The sequence below is a fragment of the Serinus canaria genome, chromosome 7 (assembly GCF_022539315.1).
Source record: "Serinus canaria isolate serCan28SL12 chromosome 7, serCan2020, whole genome shotgun sequence".
In the NCBI taxonomy this organism is placed as follows: Eukaryota; Metazoa; Chordata; class Aves; order Passeriformes; family Fringillidae; genus Serinus; species Serinus canaria.
The window spans coordinates 24,732,041-24,755,179 of record NC_066321.1 but is presented as its reverse complement, the minus strand read 5'-3'; the positions used below and the strand labels follow the sequence as shown (position 1 = coordinate 24,755,179).

Genomic DNA, 23,139 nt, shown 5'->3' with positions numbered 1-23,139 from the left:
AACATTTTATGCAACTAATTTAATCTGGTATTTTTTATCCTTCTCTGATCAGTGTTAAATAAGAAATTTCCTCCAATTTATATTACAGATTTCCCTATCAACCTTGATATTGTAGACTTGGTTTAGGACTATAGCTGCTCTGCATGGTGGATATTAAACAGAAACCTAGATGTTCAACATAATTTTCCATTTACTTATGTGGACACTTAAGGATGGAGCTGGTCTAAACATGGCTGGACAACATAAAATGTTAGTCCCTGTAGACAAGAACTTCTCTCCACAGAAATAATTCTCCTTGTTTCAGTCTGATCTGCATTTTCCAAATACAACATATAAGATTCTTCACAAAGAAATCTGCATGAGTGAGGAGAGCCCAAACTGACCAAGGAATTTGTTGTTTTCTACCAGGAATGCTCGAATTTTCTATTGAGCTTTAATGATTGTGCAAAGTCATTACAATATTACTGCAGTAACTCTGGTATCAAAGCCAGCAGACACCAGTGCTATCTCAGGCAAACAGCCTCAGGAGAGTGACTTAACCTTTGACCAGCAAATTTGATCTGTTATAGGCAATTTGTGTCCCAAGGTACGCAGTGAATGGCTGACGTACACAAAATAAACAAAGACTGAGAAAGACAATAAACTGACAGCCAAGATCAACAAATGGTCTTGGTGTCCCATGAAGCCATTAATAACAATATTCTGTCAAACATGCTTTTTTCCAGGGGTGGGCTGGTTCAACATCTTTGAGTGCCTATGTGACCTTGAGAAGATGAGGCAGATGTGGTGATGTGACAAGAATATTCTTCTGGAAAGAAGCTCCTTTTAGCCTGTGTAGTCCCTAAGCATCTCCTTGCTCCCCTCCCCTAGAGTATTTATAGTATGCAAACACGTAAATCCATCACCTCTTCTTCTAAACTTTTGCTGTTCTTTATAATAGAGACAGAAATAGTTAGTTTGTCAAAAAAAGAAACACAGCCATTTACTTGATATTCTGGAAACTAATATACAATAGCTTCAAAGATTTATGTGATAATACATGAGTTCCATAAAAACAAAAGAATAAGCTAACAGGTTAAAACTGCAAAGGTAGAAAATTGAGTTTCTCCATGTGATGAGCCAATTACACTCACACACACAATCTTTACAGACAACAAATACACTTCCCAAAAGAGTTACCTAAGTATTTTAACTTTAGCCCTCCACTGTAGCCTTTTACTATGGTGTGAATGTATTGTTTTAATAAAAAGCTAGAAAAAAGAAGCAGAAGCAGATATACACCTGTAGGTGATTGCTTTATTCTGCTGAATTGAGGCCTTAACACTTAGGTAAATCTTATCTACTCACTTATTCTGAACCTGAATCCTCATTTTTTCAACCCCCTACTCTAGAGGAATTGGTTACTTTTTTTTCCCTTTTTTTTAATCTTCTCTAGTGAAAGATCATTTTGTCTATGCTCCACTTTCAATTCCATACAAGTGCATGGACAGCAGTTTACAGTATAATGTAAGTTTTCCACAGGAGATCTAGGGCCAGCAGTGATCCTTCTTCCCACTATGACAGGAACATCATCTTTCAATTTCTTTAAACTCTAGCCTAAAACAAAAAAAGGATTAAACTCATCCTCTCCAATCTGAATATCCCCACAAGACAGAGGAAGTTGGTATTTAAACCAGAATAAATGTTAAGGATGAACTAAATAAATATACTTTTAGTGGAATAAGTTTGTTAGCATATTTTAGACTGTCTAAAATTTGGTGGGTTTCCCATCAGACCACTAGAACGTATATTTTGTATGACTGTGGCTTCCTTCCTCCCCTCCAAGCATACCAGAAACTGGAATGTCTGAGATACTAAGACACAGCTTTTAAATACCGTTTTCCATGCAGGAGATGCAGGAACCCAGAATTTGCTTTGTTTCAGCACTGGGGACTGAAGCCAGTTCTCCACGCAGAATTAGCAAGCTCCCATTGCCAAATCACTGTTCCCTACTCACTGAGAGCACACACTTCACAGGCAAGTCAACAAACTGTGCAGTCTGGAGGAGCAGCACCACAGGATTTGGAGGTTCTCAGAGTGGCCTTACAGACCAGGGTCAGCATTCATACCACACACAGCCAAATACAACTTAACTTGCACTGTGCAATTACTGAGATCAGCAAACTCCTGACATGTAGGGAGAGAGCAGCTCACACCACTGCTATAGGCAGAGAGGATTCCAAGCAAATCTACACCCAGAAATTGCTCTTCCTATCTTCCCAAGCCATTTCAGCCCAGAGCTCCTGGAGCTCTGCCTGATCCTGCCTACAGCACCCTCCACTCCTGAAGATGACTGATGGTTTGGGAAGCTACAAATGACAACCAAGCTAAAATAGCCTAAGTAGGAATTAATTACAAAAGAGATGAGGCAGAGGTCATCAGAGATGAAGAGGTACATTAACCTATTGCAGCACTTACAATCATGATAATCTGCTGTTTTAAAGGAAAGAAATATTTGCTAATTTATTTTTTAGTAACTAACTCTCTGGTGTATCTATAAACACATATAGTCACTAAAATTAATCTGCAGCTCTATTGTGAAAATTTTTTCTCAGAAGCAGTGCAGTTTGGTTTTGTGAAGTCTTCATTTTGACAAAGATTTATTTAAAAACTTGTATTTTACACTGTAGCCTGTATCAAACCAAACAGACAAAAAATAAAATCAGTAATTTAAAAACATGAATTGCTAAGAAGACTAAATGAATAAAAGTGAGCTTCTTTGAGCGTCCTTCCTTGCTGTCTGTCAGGGAAGCTGTCTGTTTGGGAGGCTGAGCAATCCAAGAATGTGTGAGTGAAAACAAACACTTCCAACCACAGAAGAGGATATGGAAAGTGTATTTGCAGGGGGTGGGGGTGGACATAAAAAGGAAAGCTAACTTCTTTGAATTGTTTATTTCCTCAATCTAATTTTAATTAAAACCAGAACATTAGGATGTCTGTTATACTGAGCTACTGTAATACAGATTTCCACATTAGAGGATAAAAAGCTAAACACAGAGATGACAGAGGTAGAATGAACAGTGCCTGACTCATTACTCCCTGGGTTTCTTTGGCTAGAAGGAAAATAGCAAACAACAATAGTGGCCTTCTGTCACCAGATGATAGCTTTACAATTCTATTTACACATTACTACCAACCAACCTGATGATAATCTGGGGTTAGTGTGAGGCCAGGTATTCACTGCTTTCAAATAAGGGACAATGAATGGCACAGGCACACAGTCCATTACTTCAAACCCAGTACTGGAGTTAAATGCTAAAGAGCTGATAACTTAGTGGCTCATGTATCTTGTACTAAATAGACCCACAGAATTTTTGACACACAGAAGGGAACAGGTTTTTCCATGTCAGCATTTGGCTAACATTTTATATTTACCCTAGTTACTTTTTTATTCATTCTTTACTGTTTCTTTTCCACAACAAGAACAAAATAGAGCAAAAGTGGGAAGCTGCAAGAACAGAAAGGGGAAAAGGAGAAGACCCCTTCATTTTCACTCCAAAGAATTATTCCAAGACATCTTAAAGAGCAAGATCAAATTCTCTCACATGCACCATGGCCAAGACAAGATCCTAGAGATGCCATTTTCACTGAACAAAGGAAGCAAACAGGGGAAGATTCTTTGAATGTAAATATTTTTGCAAGGGGAGCACTTGATGGCATAATGAAGTTGCATGGTAAACACCAAACATCATTATGACCACTGAGAAATCAGAGCAGTTGCTGCTCATGACAAAGTGCAGAGCAGAAGCAACTCACACTGAGGGCAGAGCTCAACCTAAGGAACTCTGCTGGGTTTATGACTCAAGGCTCTGCATAAGCTGGGTGCAACAGGACAAGGGAGATCCCAGGCTGCAGAGGACAACCAGGACAAGGGAGATCCCAGGCTGCAGAGCAGGGTAGAGAGAGGAGAAAGTAACAAAGACAGAAACCTGGTGACAAAGAAACACTGTTCAGGATGAAGGGTTGGAGCTGACAGGAACACCAGTGACCTGCTAAGTTAACAGCTGGAACTGCTGGGTAAGGATCAATCCTGCCCCTTTGCATTCACATCCAAGCAAATGAGGAGAGGTGGAGGTGAATGGGGCACAGCCAAATGCTGTGCAGAGCAGGAAGCTGTGAAGAGCTCTTCTCACTGCTGTTGGACAGATATGGAAAGCAGGAGCTGGGCAGGAAGGATGTAAAGCCTTTCTTCATCCTTCATTTAGCAGTGCCAGTGCTCATGCACATAGATGGTTTGCAGCAGAGGCAACTCTCAGGGAAGCTGAAAGTTGTGTAAAACACTTTGTGCCCAGACTCTCTGCAAATGTTGCAGCAGAAGGCAAAATGCTGCTGGGACAGGCTGGCTGTGCTTGTGGCTGCTCAGAGCAGGTGACCATGCTGGCCAGGTAACACAGACCAGAGTGGGCAGGGAACAGAGCTGGAGCTGGCATGGGTAAGGTGGGAGCACTCAGAATAGGATCCAGCAGTGTGAGCCTCAAATGAGACTCACAATCTGCAAGCAACACAAGTCCAAGCAGAAAGGGAAGAAATTTCTCTGTGGTCATGTCTTCAGTGTGCTGTGTAGTAAGTCAGCAAATTTTAGACAGTGCTCCACTGATTGGATTTAAAGTTCATGAAAAGATGACATCCCATATAGGACTTTTGTCAAAGGGGGAAAATCCTGCCAGTGCTTAGGATGACAGAGTAAGGCCAACAAGAGGAGTAATCTGCAGAGGAAAAAATAGTTTGCCCATGGCAAATTTGAAACAATTTTTTTTTTCTTTTTTTTAGCAAGACAACATAAAATCAGGGTAAAAGACAGCCAGCCAGCTTTAATTCTGAGGCATTATATTCCACAAAGCATTTCTAAAGGTGAGAGGATCTGCAGCTAGAAGGTAGTACAGAGAGAAGGAAACCCCAGCTCACCATCACATGCAGTAGCAGCAGCAGGAATGGGTATGGAGAGCAAAATTAGCTTGAGAAAGTCATATGAAAGCTTACTACTTTTTCATTTTCTTAAGAATAAAACTATTTGTCAGCTACAATGTTACAGGAGGAACCAGACTGGTTTTTAAATGTATTTACAGTTTTTAACAGGTTTAGCTGCACAATGATAATATAAAGCAGGGAAATGTTATTTTCATTTTTTACAAGCACAGAGGATAGTTTTTATGTAAAAACTAGGGGTCAGAGCAGTGGAGTTAACCAGTGATTCTCAAAAAATCAGTAGCAGAGCAGGCATCTGAAACAAAACCTCTCCCACAGTATCTCCTAAACCTTGTCCTATCTAACCCTAAACCTAAAACATTTCTTATCTCCTAAACCATCTCGTCTTCATTTTCTTTCAAAAATCCCACGTGGAAATAAAAAAGGGAAGAAAGAGACAGAGTAGTTCAAAGGATCAGGTTTTTTTCTAAAGCTAGCATACTTCATATGCTCTGAAATTGTGACTACCCCAAAAGGAGCTTTGTTCCTTTTATATGTCAGCAAAACAAAAGGTCAGCCTATTGAAATATTGGTCAGGTCTGACTTTCTTCTATTAATAACAAGTAGAGACACATTTTTTAAAGTAATAGTTAAATAAATGACCACATGTCTGCAATCATTTCGACTTAAAATGTCAACTGGATTTGAGATGCCATGTGCATTTAATCAATGACTCTGCACTATAATATAAATATTACTTTAGTTTGACTGCGTCGGGTGGCATAAATCATAATTCAGTGAAATGAGTATATTCAATTTTCTCTGCAGATGGCTCTTAATGGCAATACCTATTAAACCAGCACCCAGCAGCACTCTGTAGTTAAGGAATCTATCAGGAGTCCCCTTCTGTATCATTTCTCTGTTAATTGTTGCCTCTCCTCCTAACCCCTCCATTTACCGTGGTCAGGTTACAAGAACTACTGATTCAGAAAATCAGCAAAAACCTGTTGTTTCTTTTGTTATTAAGTTAGAACTTATACTCTACTTATATTCCTGAGCAAAACTTTGTATTTATTGGTTAAAATGCAGCACAGGAAGCCTTAATTCAAATTTTTGTGGGCATGACTTTAAACCCTCTAGGACTTTTAACCATAATACATCTGTACTACCTTCAGAAATACCCCATGTCCCACATTTGTATAGAAAACATGGAATTCAGGCTTTATCCTCAGCTAGATTTTAGGAGGATTTTAGAGCAAGGAACAGCCAGCTCTAGTGAATGATGGATGAACACAGTGCTGCAGTGTTCACTATTCCCCAAGAACACACTTAGCTTTCTAGGACTCTTCTTGCAGAACACTTTTCTTGAGAGGTTAGAGACAGACACTTAGAAGAAATATACTACCTCCAGAAAATACCTGGAGTTTACTTTTAGCAGTTGTGACATGCACAGAGGTCAATATTAAATAGGTAAGTATCCATTAAAGTAGAATTTAAATTTTATCCTCACAGACAAAGCACACTGCCTTTTTTTTTCCCTTTTGCTTAGTAATGACTTGAATAATGATATTTCAACTTGAAGTGAACATGCAAGTTTTTCACAAAAAGCATGCTCCTTGCAAACAGTTTGCAATTTCGAGTCCTTTTAAATAGTCAGAGGGAACTTTCTGCTGTGATCTGTTAAGTAAATATAAATCTTGTTATCCAAGTTCAGTAATGAGAGTGAGGGGTCTATTCTTCACTGCACTTGCATACATCTAACGTTAATGAGATTTATGCATGCATATTAAGGGGAGAACAGATGCTTAATTAAACAAATCAGCCTTTAGTAGGCAGTCTGCATGATCATCTCTAGTACAAAACCCCCTTATTTTCTCTGCTTTAGTCTGACTATGAATGCAGCCAAGGAGGAATTAATATGGTGGAGGAAAAGAAAAAGTCGTACATGTAAAATGAAACGTTTGTTTGGTTTTTTAGTTTAAAATACTTGGAAAATTTGAGATAGATTAAATTGACTAGCTATATCCTCTGTCATGTTCTTACGCTCTTTAAAGGAAAGTGGAGTTTTATTTACCAATTTACCTAAATGAAAATTTTATTGTGCAAAGGAAATCAAGGCCTCTAAATAACTCATCTGCCTCATTAACTGATGCTGTCTTACAAATACACATCATCCATCTCAGATAATTTTGCAATTGAGAACAAAAAAATCTAAAATAACTTTAGCCTATTTAAAACATAATTTAATCTAGTTGTGGGGTTTTTTATCTATCAATGTCCATATTGATTTCCAGCATCATACACAGGTAAACACATTAAAAAGTTACATACATCATCTCTCTCCAACAAGTCACATCTTTATTATTTGCTCCTTCTTTACCTACTGCTACCTTTTCTTCTGTAACACTCAACTTCTAAGGGCAACAGAGTAGACAAAAAAAATCTCTCCATAAGTTATCCTAGTGCCACACTTAATGGAAGTCAATATCTGTATATTATGCTATCTACTCTGCAATATCATTACAGGCTCAACAGTGCTGGTTGTAAAAAGTATCATTCGGAGCACAAGGCCTATAATAGTAGTAATGAAAAAAGGGTCATTTCTGTCTTCCAACTAGAATGAAAAATTAAAATCACTAAGGCACTTAGCTCAAAGGAAAATTGGCAAATTAAAGGGACAAAAAATAAAATATTCATGGCTCATATTGTGAAATGGAAGGTAAATAATTTAAGATGAACTATTATGTGGGAAATTGCACTCTTTCTGAAGAGAAAAAGGCAAATCTAACTAATACACACATATATATTCCTGCTTCCTGGGCTTGCAGTTATATGTATATGTGCACAAATATGCAAGTCATGGTTGAAGAGCAATGCTGCTGGGGGAGAGACATTTTCTCACCTATACTAACTTTTAAAATATTTAATAGTGAAACAGTCAAGTTGTCAAGCACTGCTTTATATGAAGAAGGTTGGCTGTATTTTCTTCCTGAGTCCAGCCCAGAATTGAAGACTGAATGAGAGAGTGCTCTCCTACTGCACTCCACTTCAGCACAACTCTTCAGTCCGAGTCACCAATTACATACTTGCTCTTAGGTTTTTATGCCACACAAAAAAATTATGACTTCAGCCTCCTGGTCTCTGCCTGGGGGAGCTACCTATTAAAATGCCATTGGTGTGGCTGCAGTCCATTAGCTATCTTACCTTCATATCCATAAAACTGGAAGGGCTGCCCAGAATTTTTACAATCACTATCTGGAAAAGGCAGAGAGAGCCATAGACTTATGTTTATTATACTCCAGCACTGTAACAACTGCTATGGGATTAGGATACAGAACTGCAGAGGTCACATTTCCCTGGTGATTTAAAGGATCAGTCTTCTGCCAACTTAATTTGGAAACACAAAGCCTACCTTTGTCAGAAGACAGTATTTTGCTAGTTTTCCAAAGCATGGCAATTCAATAAAGACAAGCCTACAAATTTAAAATCTGGAGTTCATTGCCTAGCAAACTGAGGAATATTTTTAAAATTTATTTTATTAACCTCTTGGTTAGATGAGCTTTGCATCCTTGGTCCTAAGTGACAATACATTTGGCATTAGTGTTCAGCATCAGGGATTTCAAACATCCTGCACCAATGGGTTAATTGACCCTTCCAAACAGCCTACAGGGCCCTCCTCACAGAGCTTTTGACAGTTCTAAGCAATGACACTACACAGTATCTTTTTTCAAAGCCACAAATATGCTGTTTCACTACAGTGTTTCTCCTGAAAATACTGAACACCTTCAAAAAGAAGTACAGGGAAGCTCATTTCATGTCCAGCAGTCTTCTAAGACTCACGGTGCCTGGAAAGAATCAGTCAGTTCAAAGTGAGAAAAGGGATGAGCCAAGAATTAAATGTGGCATTGTGCAATCTTGCTGCTCTTCCCTTGCACAGAACTCGGTATTATTTCTGTTCTGAAAAAGACTCAGTGTAGATGCTACACACTAGCCCGTCCCCGAGACTGAAGCATACATTTAGTCACAATTGAAAGTGTTTAATATGATTGTTTTCTTGATACACAGTACCAGTTTACTGTTCAGTCTGTTGTCTAGTGGTGGGTTATTAGTGACCAGTGACAGCATGATGTGCCAGAAAACATCAAAAAGTAAAATATGTAAAATGCCCCTTGGCCAATGTTACACAAAACCAGTTAAGACTCAACTTCTGTTGTTCTTTGGACAGCACATATACACCTTCAGAACTAAGGCAGGCAATACATGCACCAGAACCAACCAAGGAAACAAATCACTGAAATAGTACTTTGGATTATAGACTGTAACCAGTGTCACCTGCATTTCAAACCTCCAGTACATTAACCTACTTTGCCCAAATGCTACAGTCATTAATATGCTGCAGCCAAGAGCTTCAGTTAATACCGAGTGAAAAACAGGTCTTAAAAAAAAAAAAAACAACAATGATTACAAAAATAAAAGCATGATTTCTTGATGGTCTCCCTGAATCACAGTCACCTAAATAAAGCTTCAATCAAGCAAAAGCTTAGCAGGAAAGCAATCATTCTTCTTTTTGTATGTGTAAAAAAAGACCAGGAACTACAAGTAAATAGCAGCTGAGCAACAGATGAGGCACTAAGTGAAATCTGTTAGCAACTGCTAACAGCTTTGCTATTTTCTGTTGTTAAATTAAAAAAAAAAAAAAGGCAAAATCCAATGCAGTAGCAATTCCAATATGTTCAAAAATCTCAGATGCAAAAGACTAAAGCTCAACAATTCTTGTACTACAGCTGAGTACTTGGATTTGGTTTTAATATCTTGAAATGCTTTGTTATTGATTATAAAGCAGAAGCCAGCCAATTCACATGGCCACTATCAAGGTAAAGCTTCTTACAGCTGTATGTGTGACCCAGCAAGCATAGCACAAAAATCCCACTGAAGACAAGTAGGACATTTCCAGCAGCTGTTTTAGCCTCCCATTCTACTTTCTTTTGTCCTTTACACCTGACCCCATGTCATTCACCAGAAGATGCATGTGTCTTAATTAGCACTGAGCTTTCTGGCAAGATCTCTCTTTTTTGTTGTCCTTCTGGTCCTGGAGCTTTCACCACAGATGCTCAGTTCCTACTTATCTCAAGCCAATTTTGACATGGGTTCAGCAAGTCTGTTTTTCTGTTTGGATGCATCCCACAGCACAGCAGAACCATGCAGGCACAGCTGAAATAGCTCTGAACAAAGCTGCCCAGGAACTACAAACAGCATGAACATATCAAAGGGGGGGTTCCAGCTCCCAGTAGGATTCCTCACATGGCTGCAATCACCAGACCAGTTAAAAAAATTCATGACATTGACTGGTCCCAGGAATATATTTTTCCTCTTCTCACCCCTGCCACTTGCTCTCAAAACATTTTTCCCCTGGCTTTTCCTCTCCTGTCAGTCTAACAAGGGTTCTGTTCCTCCTTTTGGTGGTCTGATACATGGGGGATCACAGCACAACCACCACCCTACCTATAAAATGCACACTACAGATTTCCTTCTCCACCAAGCTTTCTGCTCCACTACAGTGTTTACATTTCCAATGCCTCCTATGTGGCAGGTCCTCTTTCCAATTTAAATTCAGCATGTCCAAAACTGGGCTCATCTCAGTTTCTAAATACGTCTTCCTACTTCTTTCTCTTAAGATATCAAAAATTAGTAGTCACCTTGCCTGCTGCAGAAGCTCACAACCTTTGTCATCTTAAACTTCTCTCTTTCCTTCCACAGATGTTCCACCAAAAAACATGCCAGTTTCATTCCCACAATGTCATAAAAAAACTGGATGTTTCTTTCCATGCGTGTTGCTAAAATACTTATTCAAACCTCCTCCCCATCCCTCCTAATGTTCACCCTTCACATCAGTACAAGACTCCAGTTTGAAAAAATACCTCTTGAATCTAATATTTATTTGGTATTTCATCTGCTCTAAATTCCACTATTAGTTCCCTATTATTTATTTTAAAAACATTCAGATTGGTTTTGTTTTTCAAGTCATATGTGCCAGTTTCCATCTGAAAAAATACCAGCCCGGATTTGCTCATCTTGCCCAGGACATATGGTCCCCAATTATTTCATAAATGCACACTGGTTGCTCTTGTTCAAGATCTACTTCACAGGTCTGCAGCCTTCTTTTGCTTCTATCATGGCTAGTATTCCCTAACACTCACCTTTTCAGGAAGGAATTTCTTTTCAAGTTTTATAAATTCTGGGAAGACATAGCAACAAGGACACAGAACCTCTAGAAAGCTCCCAGCTGAACTGTTCTTTCTTAGCTACTTCTCCTCTCTTTATTACAACATGATGCTTCCATCTCTGATGTTTTGAAGAGATTTTCAGTGGTATGAGATAGAAATTCCCACTCTGTGCTGCCATACAAATAAATATTATTCACACTGTCAGCTGGGAAGACTATCTATCTAAACCAAAGACAAGGTTATGGAAAGAGCAGATGTATAAACCTTGAGTACTACCAAAGTGTGGAATATATTCTGAAAGAGGGAATCACAACAAATGGTAACCTGTTGTTCCCAGCTTTGCATATTGACCATTATCAGAATTTCTGTCACCTACAAGAGCTTGTTTTGGATTCTAATGTCATCCCATGTTCTTTCTGGCTCAGATACAATACCCCTGTAAGACTTTACAATTCAAACTCAGAATCTGCTTTGTATCTTTGATACATTAAGCAGTACTTATCCTTTTGTCAGACCTCTGTGCCACTCCCCTCCCTCTTTCCAACTCATGCCAAAGAGCTATAAAGAAGAAGGAAAAGAGATATAAAGCTTAAGACACACAAGAGAGTTTTTGAAGTCACCCTCCTAATTATTCAGTTTTTGACTACCTTTCCATGTGAAGTCCTATTTCTTTAAACAATATGAACGCAAATGCACGTGCAACGCACAAGTGTTTGTACACACCTCCTCTGTTCCTCAAGAGCCCATTTGAAAGCTGACTGGTATAGCCAGGTACATCTTATGAACCCTAACAACTGCTGAAATCATGCTCATCTGGCACACAGGCATGCCTGTATATTTTTGACAGGGCCTACAAAGTGTTCGAAGTTGATAGGACAATTGCTGATACATGGAATAAAGTCAGCTAAAACCTTCCATGTAAATATAACAAGTAATTTTACTCTAGAGAACATAGTGACAGAAGTCCTATGTTCATACATTGTATGTCCTAATGAAGACCATGATCAGTGAATGATCTTGCAGCTGCATTTCTTAGATTACTATTTAAATGTGTCTTTGCCTAAGCAATGATTGTGGTTTTGTATATAAGAGTACTGTCTACAATACAGCATGACAAGAAACACCAACAGCGTCCCCAAGCCAATGTTAAGGGTTCAGTGCTGTAAGTAACCACATGGTCCTTTGGTTTAATTCCCTCCATGTGACCAAAACATTTTCATCACATACTCTGTATTGAATGCAAAGAGCTACTTCAACACTTAAGTACTCTACAGAGTCAACAGGTATTAGAGAGAAAGGTGTCAGCAACCAGCACCTGCAGCACCAAAGGTTCCAGCAGGAGCAAGGAAGCAGCCTGAACAACTCCGACTCAAGAGTTTATAGAGCCACAGCACAATCAGCCACAGCAGAAATCCAAGCACTTGCGTTCTGGGCAGGGAGGACAGTGAACTTTTCTTCACTGCAGGCAATACCTGAAGCCATGAAGCAAAGATTTTATCATTGGTAGTGGCTTTCAGCAACTGCAAATGTTAGCAGACCTTTTGCAATAGCACAAGGAATTCTGCTCTCCCTGCAGCTCGTGAAGGGAGCAGATAAGAAAGGGAAGGCAAAGGTCTAAGTGTGAGAGCAGGATTTGTATTACTCAGAAATATTCCCCACAAATCCTTCCCCACCGATACATGCCTGCTTTAAGCCTAAAACCTTGAATCTTTTCTGACATATGGGAATGCATTTCAAAGGCACAAAAAGACATTTTGTCTGCCAAATGTCTTCTGCCGCAGTTACAAGTTTGGTGTAAAAGTATAAACTGCTTTCTTTTTCAATAACATAAACATTATTTGAGTCCAAGTGCAATAATTTTCCACTACTTTATGAGAGCATTGGTTGTTTCCTATCTTATAATGAGAATGGGTGGCTGTTTTGCTTTGTAAAATGCCATACCTCAACATGACACCAAAGCCTTTCTTCTTTTTCTTTTCTGGATCTTCATTTTCTTCCTTCTTTTTCTTCTCTTTGATTTTAGATTTGCCCTTTTTCTTCTCTTTCTCTCTGCTTTTTTTGTCTTTTTTTGCTTTGATTTCTGCATCTTCTATTTCAGAGTTCCCTGGAGGGGCAGATTCCACATTTTGAGCTTCCTGACCACAGTGAGAGCTCTTATCAGAGCCACCATCTGCACAGAAGGAAAAAGAAGCAGTGAGGATGGCTACGGGCCACTGAAATGCAAACATGTGAAATACAGCAAGAGTGTCTACAAAGAGCTCAAATGACTCACAGCACTTACTCATTTAATTGAATAATTTTAAAAGCAGACTAAGCAGATCTAGTGGATTCAAACAGGTTTGTATTGCAAATTAAGTGCAGAATTATTTTAATGAATTGTCTTATAATTATTGTTCCTGATATAAAAATCCTGATACAGTAAGGTACTTGTTCTCTTCAAAATCTAGCTTGTTAACCACGTGCTGGGTTTCAAACACAGAGATTACTTCAACAAGAGATTCTGGTGACTGGCAAAACCAACCTACGTAACAAAATGACTTCATTCACCCCCTGGAATCTTTCTATTTTAGTGGCTGAACAAGAAATGGATAAAGTGCACTGTCTGGCTGGAAAAGAGCTGTGTTCTTTCTGCTGGGGGGGCTCAGGATCCAAGCACTGTTTTACACCCCGTACTAAAGGAGATGTATTTCCAGACTGGGGTCTATAAAACCCATAGTGACAGAATGAGCAGCAGGGTGCTATCAATACACTGCCTTATCTACAACATGAAACAAATTTCCTGGCTGGAAAAGGGGGAATTGTAAAACAAGAGAGATAATTTTTAATGTAATCTGAAGAAAGCAGCTGCTTCTTGAAGTTGAAAAACATAATTATTTAAGGATTGAGTTCTAAATCCTCCAACCCACTCCTGCCCCAAAGGAGATCAGTGAAAGACTTTACACTAAACCCAGTCAAGGTTGGATGGGGTAACTGCAAAGACAGCTCTATTCAGTGGAAGATGTGAACAGCTTTTAAAATGTGATCAGCTTCAATGGGACTAAACCACTGGCTCAGGGTGCTCTATGGAGGTGGCCCTCAGCAGTGCTGAGTGAAGGTGGCTCCCTCAGCACAACATACCCTCTTCTCCATCCTCAGGTCCATCGTAAGACTTGTCAATGGCAGCTCGGAAGCTCTCGTTGCATCCCCGACCCCGCACCACGTGAGGCCTGGGTCTGTGGAAAGGGAGCTCATTCTTCCTTACTTCAGCCACAGCAGTCTGAAGACTCTCGAGAGAACTGGACTTCTTTAATCCCAGAGTAGGACCAAAATCTTTGCCAGAAGAGTCTGGAAAACAAATGGTTAAGTTTTTATACCAAAAACCACACAGAGAAATTAAACTAGTCAGATACATTTAATTGTGTACTTTATTACTTGGGGCCTTTGAAATAGTATGCAATCAATGTAATTTGTTCTAAAAATAACATCAAGTTATACCTAGTTCAGCAGATATCCCCATTCAGCCTTGGAGGGAATGGCACATAATTTACAGACCTGACAAAGTGATGGGCAATAGCTGGCTCGCCCTGTGCCACTGCAAAGCCCACACCAGTGATGAGAATGGGGCTGCTTCCTCCACCTTTGCCAGTGATGTCCAACTGGACAGTGCTAACAGTCTCAAGGAGAGCATTATCTTCAGACTCACAAAAACAAACACTGCTACACAACAAGTGTTCTGCTTTTTAGAAGGAGGTAGGTTGTATGAATGGTTGATATTTTGAAACACGTTTCTAATGAGAGAAGATACATTATTAGTTCTCTCTAAGTTTTACCCAACTTTCTTCTTCAAGCTGAAACCAGTGCTATAATATCAACATGCACAGCAGCTTTTTCAAGAAGCAAGCAAAGCACAGGTTAACATAAATGATGTTGGTGTCCCTGCCTCATTCCCTGATTACAGGCTTAAGAAAGCACTTCACAGAAAAACAGAGGAAATACTGAGTGCCCCAAGCCTTCTCTCTCTTTAGATGCTTGACTATATGACCTTAGAAAGGCTTTATTTTGTGGCAGCATTTGTGTTAATTAGTATTAATAAAATGATAGTGGAATAGGTAAAGAACAAAATTCAATGAATAGCTGCACTCCAATCAATGAAGAAATTCACAGCTTAATTTAAAAGCCTTTGTAGCATCTGCTTAGTTTTTATATGGCAGAACAGTAAATGTATCTTAGAAACACTGAGTAAGAGACTGTGCCTAGCAATATCCCTTCTGTCTTGGAGAACTCAAGTGCTTTTGCTTTCAATTTTTAAGTAGTACTACCAAAAGCAACAGGGAACATAAGAGAAGCCCTTCACCTCCATGTCCATACTGCAATGCCCAAAGGGATTCAAGGGTCACAGAAAAGACAGACATGTTAGTATGATTTGCTGTGATTTCAGCAATCCTAGAGTGCAAGTAATTCTGAGCAGCGTGTTCAGTGAATTCTTAGAAGTAAAAAAGCCAAGAACTGGCACCAAATACAGACTTGTCAGTAGTGCCTACATAAAGCAATTTACACTTCCTTTACCTGCAGCCTGATACATAGCTCAAAGCAAGTGGGGGATTGAGGGTGTGTGTGCAGAACAAACAGGTTTAAGGTAACCCTGGCTGCTCCATCACACAGTGCAGCCTTCTTCTGTTCACTAATTGCCATTCTGAAGACTACCATTATTGACAAATTAGCAAGTTCTAAAGCAGAGTTAAAGGAATGACCTGCATAGAACATAAAGGTGCTAAAGATCACTAAAATCTTGCGCATCAGCAGGAGGCACTGTGGTGCCTATCACAGGCTGAGAAAGGGAAAAATAACGGTGAGGAAAAAGGCCAAGTGAAAGGCACTGATGAGCAGAGAGGAAGCTCTCTCAAGTTTCAGTCACCAGCCAGCCTTGGGGGCTCTTGGGCAGGACACAGGGCACAGCAATACACCAGCAGGGCTGCTGGCCTGGGCAACCCAGCAGGCAGCCAGGCTGGGCTGCAAACAGAGGGGCTGGGGCTGTGGGCTGGGGTCCCTGCAGGTCCCCAGCACTCTGCTCTGAGCCTCCAGGGAGGAGCAGCCCCTGGGAATGGCTCCAGGGTGACTGCAGAAGGGCTGGGCAGGGCCCATGGCTTTCAGAAGGTCCAGCAGCCAATGCTGACTCCAGACTTCTGTTCTTTGCCTGGCTGGCCAGCAAAGAACAGAAGTGCTCACAAACACATCCCAGTGCAAGCTGTACTACCCTCCATTACTGCTCTCAGCTACATTACCCAAAAAAAAAAAGGTCTCAAGTTAAATGCTGGTTACAGCCTGTTTTATCTAAAGCTGAGCCAGTTCTCAGACTGCAAGACTGCAATGTATGAAGGCCATTGCTAAGAAAATCCAACCAACACCTGAAGTTTGGAGTGAGGCACTCACATGACACATGTGAGAGACAGCAAGCTGTGTGCTCAGCCTCCCCACACCCACTGGGACTCAGCCCTTAGACACCTGAGCACACTGAGGTGTCCTTATTTGTTCAAAAACTTACTGAGAACCCTCACTTGAGATTGGTACTGAGCATTCAGTTGACCCATTCTAAGACTGCAATAATTTGGTATGAAATTTCACTAACAACAGTGAGAACTTTGTACTTTTTTACAATTCAGCTTTTATTCCTTTCCCCCCCCTTTCATTACAGAGCTGCAGTAATCACACATTAGAGCACAGCTAAAGATACAGGAGCTAAAAAGCTTCCCTGAGCAGGGAGACCTGGCCCCTTGCTTTCTGAGCCAGCAGCTATTACTGGCTGCTCTCCAGAAAAATGCACAAAACTCCATAATGGACAAGGACTGCATCCCAAATTGGAAAATTGCCTTCCCCTGCCCACACCAGGACCTTTTTCATTTCTGAAGACCTTTAGAACTGCTGTAAGCCTGAAAATGTGTTTATTTATCTCATGGGCAAAAACCCCCAAACCAACAAATAAACAACAAACACCCTCTCTTTATTTTTTACAAGTTGTTACCAAGCAATTCTGGGGACACATGGTGTGTGTCTATACCTAGCCTTACCTGGATTTTAATACAAAAACTTAATTTGACAATAAGAAACTCAGCTGCTCGCTGCGTTAAAATGTTTCTTTTTATGGATTTTAAATTCTTGAGCTCTTCTTTCATTGCTTCTTGTAGCACAATGATAAAAAGCCAAGTGAAGCACCCACTTTATTGTTTTTATAAATGGTGAATTACTTTCTATATCTCTCCTGAATTTCTAAGAGAAAAACAACAGCTGACATCACTACCTGCCTAGACTGGCTGAAATCAAATTGCTGGTTTTTAGATGTTATCTGTAACTGATCATCCTTTAACTGATGGTGTTACACATAGTTTCATTTTCTGCTCAATGCCAACATGGCTAACACAGATTTTTTAATTCTTAATGTACCAGTAAAAGTAAACCTGCTTTCTGTTCTTTTATTATTAATATTATTAGTCAGGTCTTTCCAGTATTATCTTTTTCCCACATCTGCACATTCTTTTTTTTTTTTTTTTATAGCTCAGCTGAAGGAAATATGCCAAAAGCAAGATGTCAGTCATGAAAATCAAAGGGAAACAAATGACACAGCATTATGGGCAATGCAAGCCACCCCAAAGGCAGGTACAGAGGGAATCAAAATGAAGAGAAGCCACGAATCACTGTCACTCTATATGAAATACAACTCCCAAGACACCCTAAAGAGTAAACATTTTATATATTTATCATTAACTTTATTTTCTAGACAATGTTTCTTCTTGAAAACCAAAACTAGAGGAATATGCCTAAAGGAGAATACTTAGAGGAACATATTTATGTGAGCTAGACTAACTTACTATTTACATTTTGAAAGACACAGTGAGATAAAAAAAATATAAAGGAAAAGGGAAAGCATCACTGAGACTGAGAAAATACAATAAACAAAAAGTTGTAACAAATGATAAATAATTTGATTCTGTTTTTGCCAGTTCCCTAAACACACAGAGTGCTGGTTCCTATTGCATTGCTCACAGTGGAGGTTCATGTGGACCTAGGGAAGAAAAGATAGTTATGAACACAATGAGTGTTCTACCCAATAAATACTGGGATGCTGGAGAGAACATGGGACCACATCCAGCAGGCAAAGTGTTTGAGCATGAGGCACTGATGGTGGCTTCTTCAGTGGCAGCACTCAGAGGGAGACATGCCAACAGCTTCAAGGAAGCAGGAACAGCTCAGTGCCTGCTCTGCTTTGGACACACACCTCCAGTAGCATCCATGGCATTCAGCTTGGGCTCACTGAACTCAGGCCTACCCCAACCTAACAGACCAGCTCCTCACTCTACAAGACTGCAACATCATATGGTGACTTTAATTACTTCATGTTCCATTCTTTCTTAACCATTTGTTTAATGTAGTTTCATTTATTTCTGGTAGGATTCACAGTATGCATAACTACAAAGGATTTTTTCCTCTCACTTATATTTTTATATTCAGATACTCCTTCAATCATCCACCAATTCAATGCAGAGAATGATTTAGGAAGGAGGAATCTGAAAGCCATTACATCTTTTAGATTGTGATTTTCAAATGAAGAGCTTTAATATAATATTTCTGTAGAAAAGTCTTAGATCACATGGTAGTTTTTTCTTTAACACTAATTTATACAGGTGACATAGAAAAGATTAAGGGTTTGATGAAAAGCAAGAGAAGAATCACTATCTTGCACTTACATATTAAAGACAAGATAGATAGTTTTGCTCATTTAATGCCACAATCTAAGCATTCCAGATAGCAAGCAGAAATACTGAACACAGAACAACTGACAGAAAAACAAAATCTAATAAAGAGAAATCAAAGCATAAGAGAATTTAACATGTTCTCTGATTGTAAGAGACAGCTACAGTCTTCAGATTTACAGATATTTCAATCTATTTTACTACATATAATGATTGCAATTTAGCCTGCATTTGCACAAACTGCAATTTCAGCTATGAATAATGACAGACCACAATTTGGGGCCCAGAAGGTATGTGGAGCCTTAGCCAGCTGAAAAGGAAATGCTTGCAATAAGGCAGCCATTAGGCAAAAAGTGAAAATGCACTATTGTCATCTTAGAAATGTGAGTTGGTGTCGCTGGTTTCTACAGTCTTATCACTAACAAACAACAACACTGCAATGAAACGTGCTGCCATTTCAAAAAGAACATGTAGGGCATTAAACACCTCAAAAATGCTAACAAGTTTCCCAGTGCAACAATATTAAAGCTAAGAATTAGAAGCAAAAGCAGAGGTTCAAGCAAAAGTCTCAGTGAAGGGGCACGTGCACTTGCCAGGGTGGTGCTGAATGCCAGACAAAATGCAGCCAAGCCTGTCTTTGCACAGACACCCTGTGATCTTATCTGCTGAAATAATTCTTTCTCTTCATCTGGTTACAGAAGTCTACCCTCTCACACAACCTTCCAGCTCACAGTACAGCTCTGCATCCAGGGCAGTTTTCCTAGACACCTGAATCCCTCTTTCTCCAGCAGATTGGTGCCCTCCCTCTGGTTGGTACAAACTGAAGCACTTGCCCTCCAAACAGGTCCCAGTATAAATCAAGCTACCTCTACAAAGCAGGAGTCTTCTCCTCAAGTATAAACTGACTTGAGATATGGGTGTGACAACCTGCTAGAGGAAAACTGCAATAGGAGAAGCAATGCAGACAGGAAAAAGTCCAGTTTTTAGAAAACAGGATTCCCCAGTGGTTTCAGGCACCTTGTAAATTGATCAGTCTGGAACTGAGTAGCAAAAAAAAAAATTCCAGTGCCCTGTGATTGCTTTATTTCTACTTCCACACCTGCCCTCTAAAAAGGTCAAACATTTAAATCCAGCTTTAAAAGACTGGGAAATGTGACACTTTCTGAGACTAATTGATATAAATTAAGCTTCTCAAACTAAACCAACATTTTTGTTCCCAGGCCAAAGTTAAACATGAAGCAAAGAATCCCTGCACTAATATTTAAAGAAAGTCACTTCTGATGGGATGAGGCTAACATCTAGACTGTTACCTTTTGATCTGTGGGACAGATGGGGAAACTTCTTTAGTACTAGAACAGAAGAAAGCAAGCCAAAACTTACATTAAAATCATGGTTATGATCTATTTTGTTAAGTCTTAAGCCTACTTTCAAATAAACTGCTGAATTATTTCTCAATCCTAGTCATCAAGCCTGAAATAATATTTTTAAAAATTACTGATTTAAATCAGAAGTAACAAATTAGAAGAATGCAAAGAGTTCATATTAAGCTTTCTGTTTACATCACTAATCTAAAGCTTTTTTGAGTTCTTTACATATGAATGCAGAAAGAAATCTGAAACAATCATATTATTTATAATTCAAAGAGTAGTATGTCATTTTTATGCATCAATTTTTGGCCTGGGCACATTTTTACAAACACTTACATAAGCCCCACGTTAAAGATTGCTTTAAGTGTTGTTTGGTGATTAATTTAGGCTAATGAAACAAGGAAGCTGATTATTGTAAAAAAATAATCATTGTAAAAAAAAAAAAAAAAAAAGCCAAGGCAGCAAAGGAAAATACATTTCAATATCAGCAACTTAACTTGTAATTAAAAAAAAAAATCTTCCTTATCTGTGAACATTAAGCCTAAGAAAAGAAAGATTTTTAACAAAATAACCAGGAAAAGAATACCTTTTGCTAATCATGGCATTGCTTTTGTACCTGCCCACACTTTGATCAGTGAATCCTACATGCCTGAGATATTTATGAGCTCTTTTTATTGCTAACCCCACCACCACCAAGCTGCCCAACAGCCACTCTAATTTAAGATGCTCTAAATATTGTTGCCATGGGTGACACATGAACATGGAGTAAGGCAAAGCTCTGCTAATAAAAAGGCTTTCACAGCATTTCACTCCTTGCTCATAAGTAAAGTTAAAATTTATGGCTTTTAAAATACTGGATCTGAGAGAGGTCAGGTTAAATGGCTGCTAGTAATAAAAGGAATCAATATGCCACAGCATCTGAAGCAGCCAGCAAACTAAATAAACACTTCATCCAAATCCACTTGGCCCTGAATTAAAAGAACATAAAATACTGTATTTATTTTGTTTGCCCTCCACCAGCCTGTAGTTTGCATCACTACATCCCTTAGAATTCTGCACAGAGCAAGCAACCAGCATATGTTGGCCAAATAGCAATTAAACTGTGTGTCAAGGCTAGGAGCAATTAACTGGGCATTAACCTTATCAGGGAAGCACTTCTGGATTAGCCAGCTACAAACAGGCAAACATCTCAGTCTGGGAAGATTCTGCAACATGTATTTACAAAAGCTTCAGAGGACTCAGACTCTCTGTCTCATTTCCAGTAATAACCCTTAATTCATAAGCCCTGAACAAAACCAGAATCACCTTTCCCAGTGATCAGTGTGTCCTACCAGCATAGGAATGCAAAACAATTTGTTCCTTACAGCACTTTAAAATAAAGCAAAGCAAATGAAGTAGTGAATTGCACCTTTCACTCCTCATCTACGTTTGGTTTGATTTATAGATTGAATTCCAGGAGAATTTATGAAAATCTATTTTCTTCTGTTGCTCTATTTGTATTTCAAAGGAAAGTGCATAGGTTACTTCTCAGTTTAAGAAATTAATGCAAGTTTTGCTTGAAGTTGCCAGCAGATAACCTATAAAGGAGGTAGACATACACCTGTAATCAATCTCTATTAAAACACAAACAAAAAGGCCATTCACAAAGTCATGCATATTTTTGAAATTGCTTTATGAGTTCAATAATATTTGTCTTCAAACAGTTTTGAAAAGTTCATTTCAAAAATCCAACTCTTAAATGGGAATATGCAGAATTTTGTCAAACCTATTAACCAAGAGAAAGAGTTATCTGACATCTGACAGGGCTGAGACTCAAAATCTCTGGAGAATCTGAAAGGATTATGGAGGTTTTCAGGAAAAGTCCTCAGCAAAGGTTCCTTTATGTTTCCTACTGAGATTTTTAAGATCATTTGAATGCTTATAAAGTTGATAGCAGTATTTGATTACTGATTCCTCAAAGCTGAATCCATAGTTGTACTGATACTGGGACTTCAACTAAATTTCATTTTATATGCTTCAACTTTTGGCTCTTTTTTTTCCCCCCCCTCAAACAATCCTCTGTACTGAAACTTTTCCATTTGTGCTCATTACAGAGATGAAGATTATTTTTAGAAAAACAAAAAGCCTCTTGCCACATCAGAATAACTAAAGTAGGAAAAATTCTTCCATCTGGGTAATAATTTTTCCCCCCCTCTATTCACCAATGACTCAAAGTGGACTGAAAGGAAACCTCCCAAGCTTTGAGTGCAAGCACGCCGTGAACCAGATCCTTCATGGCAACTTCTAGGAAGGAAAGCTCACTTTTCACACCTGCATTCTGTGGTCTTCTAACATTAGCCAGCTCTGGGCAAACGTGTATTTTCAAGGCTTTCTCCTACAAAATGAATCCTTAGGAAAAACAAGTCCAATTCGTGGACCTAATGGCAAGAGAGTTTTCCTCTAAAGAGCTCCAGCAAAGGATTTTGCTCAACTGTTCTACAGTGTGCAGACACAGACTTACACCCAGTAACATCTGGCTGTCTTCTGAGCTTTTAACAGACATGAGTCACAACTGGATTACACTATTACACTCCCAGCCTTGCTTAAAAAATCCCCCAAACCCAACAAAATACTGCTTTAGCCATAACTGGTTAACTTCAAGGCCTAGTCTGTACAATTTACTGCATCACACTTTATAGATGTTTCAGCATCTGTAAGAGGTTTGCAGCTCCCTTGGTAGGCATGTCATGATGTGTCATTTTAATGGAAATGTTGCATTTAAAAAAGAATACTGACAAGGATAAAAGATATCCTAGATAAAGACCATTTCATAAATCTGTGTTTTTTGAAAACCTGTTACAATTTTAGATGTTTAACAAATGTACACCTATCCTTTAATAT

General features: G+C 39.1%; 1 protein-coding gene across 6 annotated transcripts in view; it reads right to left on the bottom strand.

The window, feature by feature from the left end:
- Positions 1–23,139, bottom strand: part of PARD3B (par-3 family cell polarity regulator beta) — a 389,258-nt gene that overhangs the window by 123,957 nt on the left and 242,162 nt on the right. For all 6 annotated transcript variants that reach the window (XM_050976846.1, XM_030241769.2, XM_050976847.1 and 3 more), the window contains 2 exons: positions 14,286–14,492; positions 13,110–13,338 (listed from right to left, as the gene is read on the bottom strand). In XM_050976846.1, the coding sequence (XP_050832803.1) occupies positions 13,110–13,338; positions 14,286–14,492 (436 nt within the window). The remainder of the gene's footprint in view (positions 1–13,109; positions 13,339–14,285; positions 14,493–23,139) is intronic.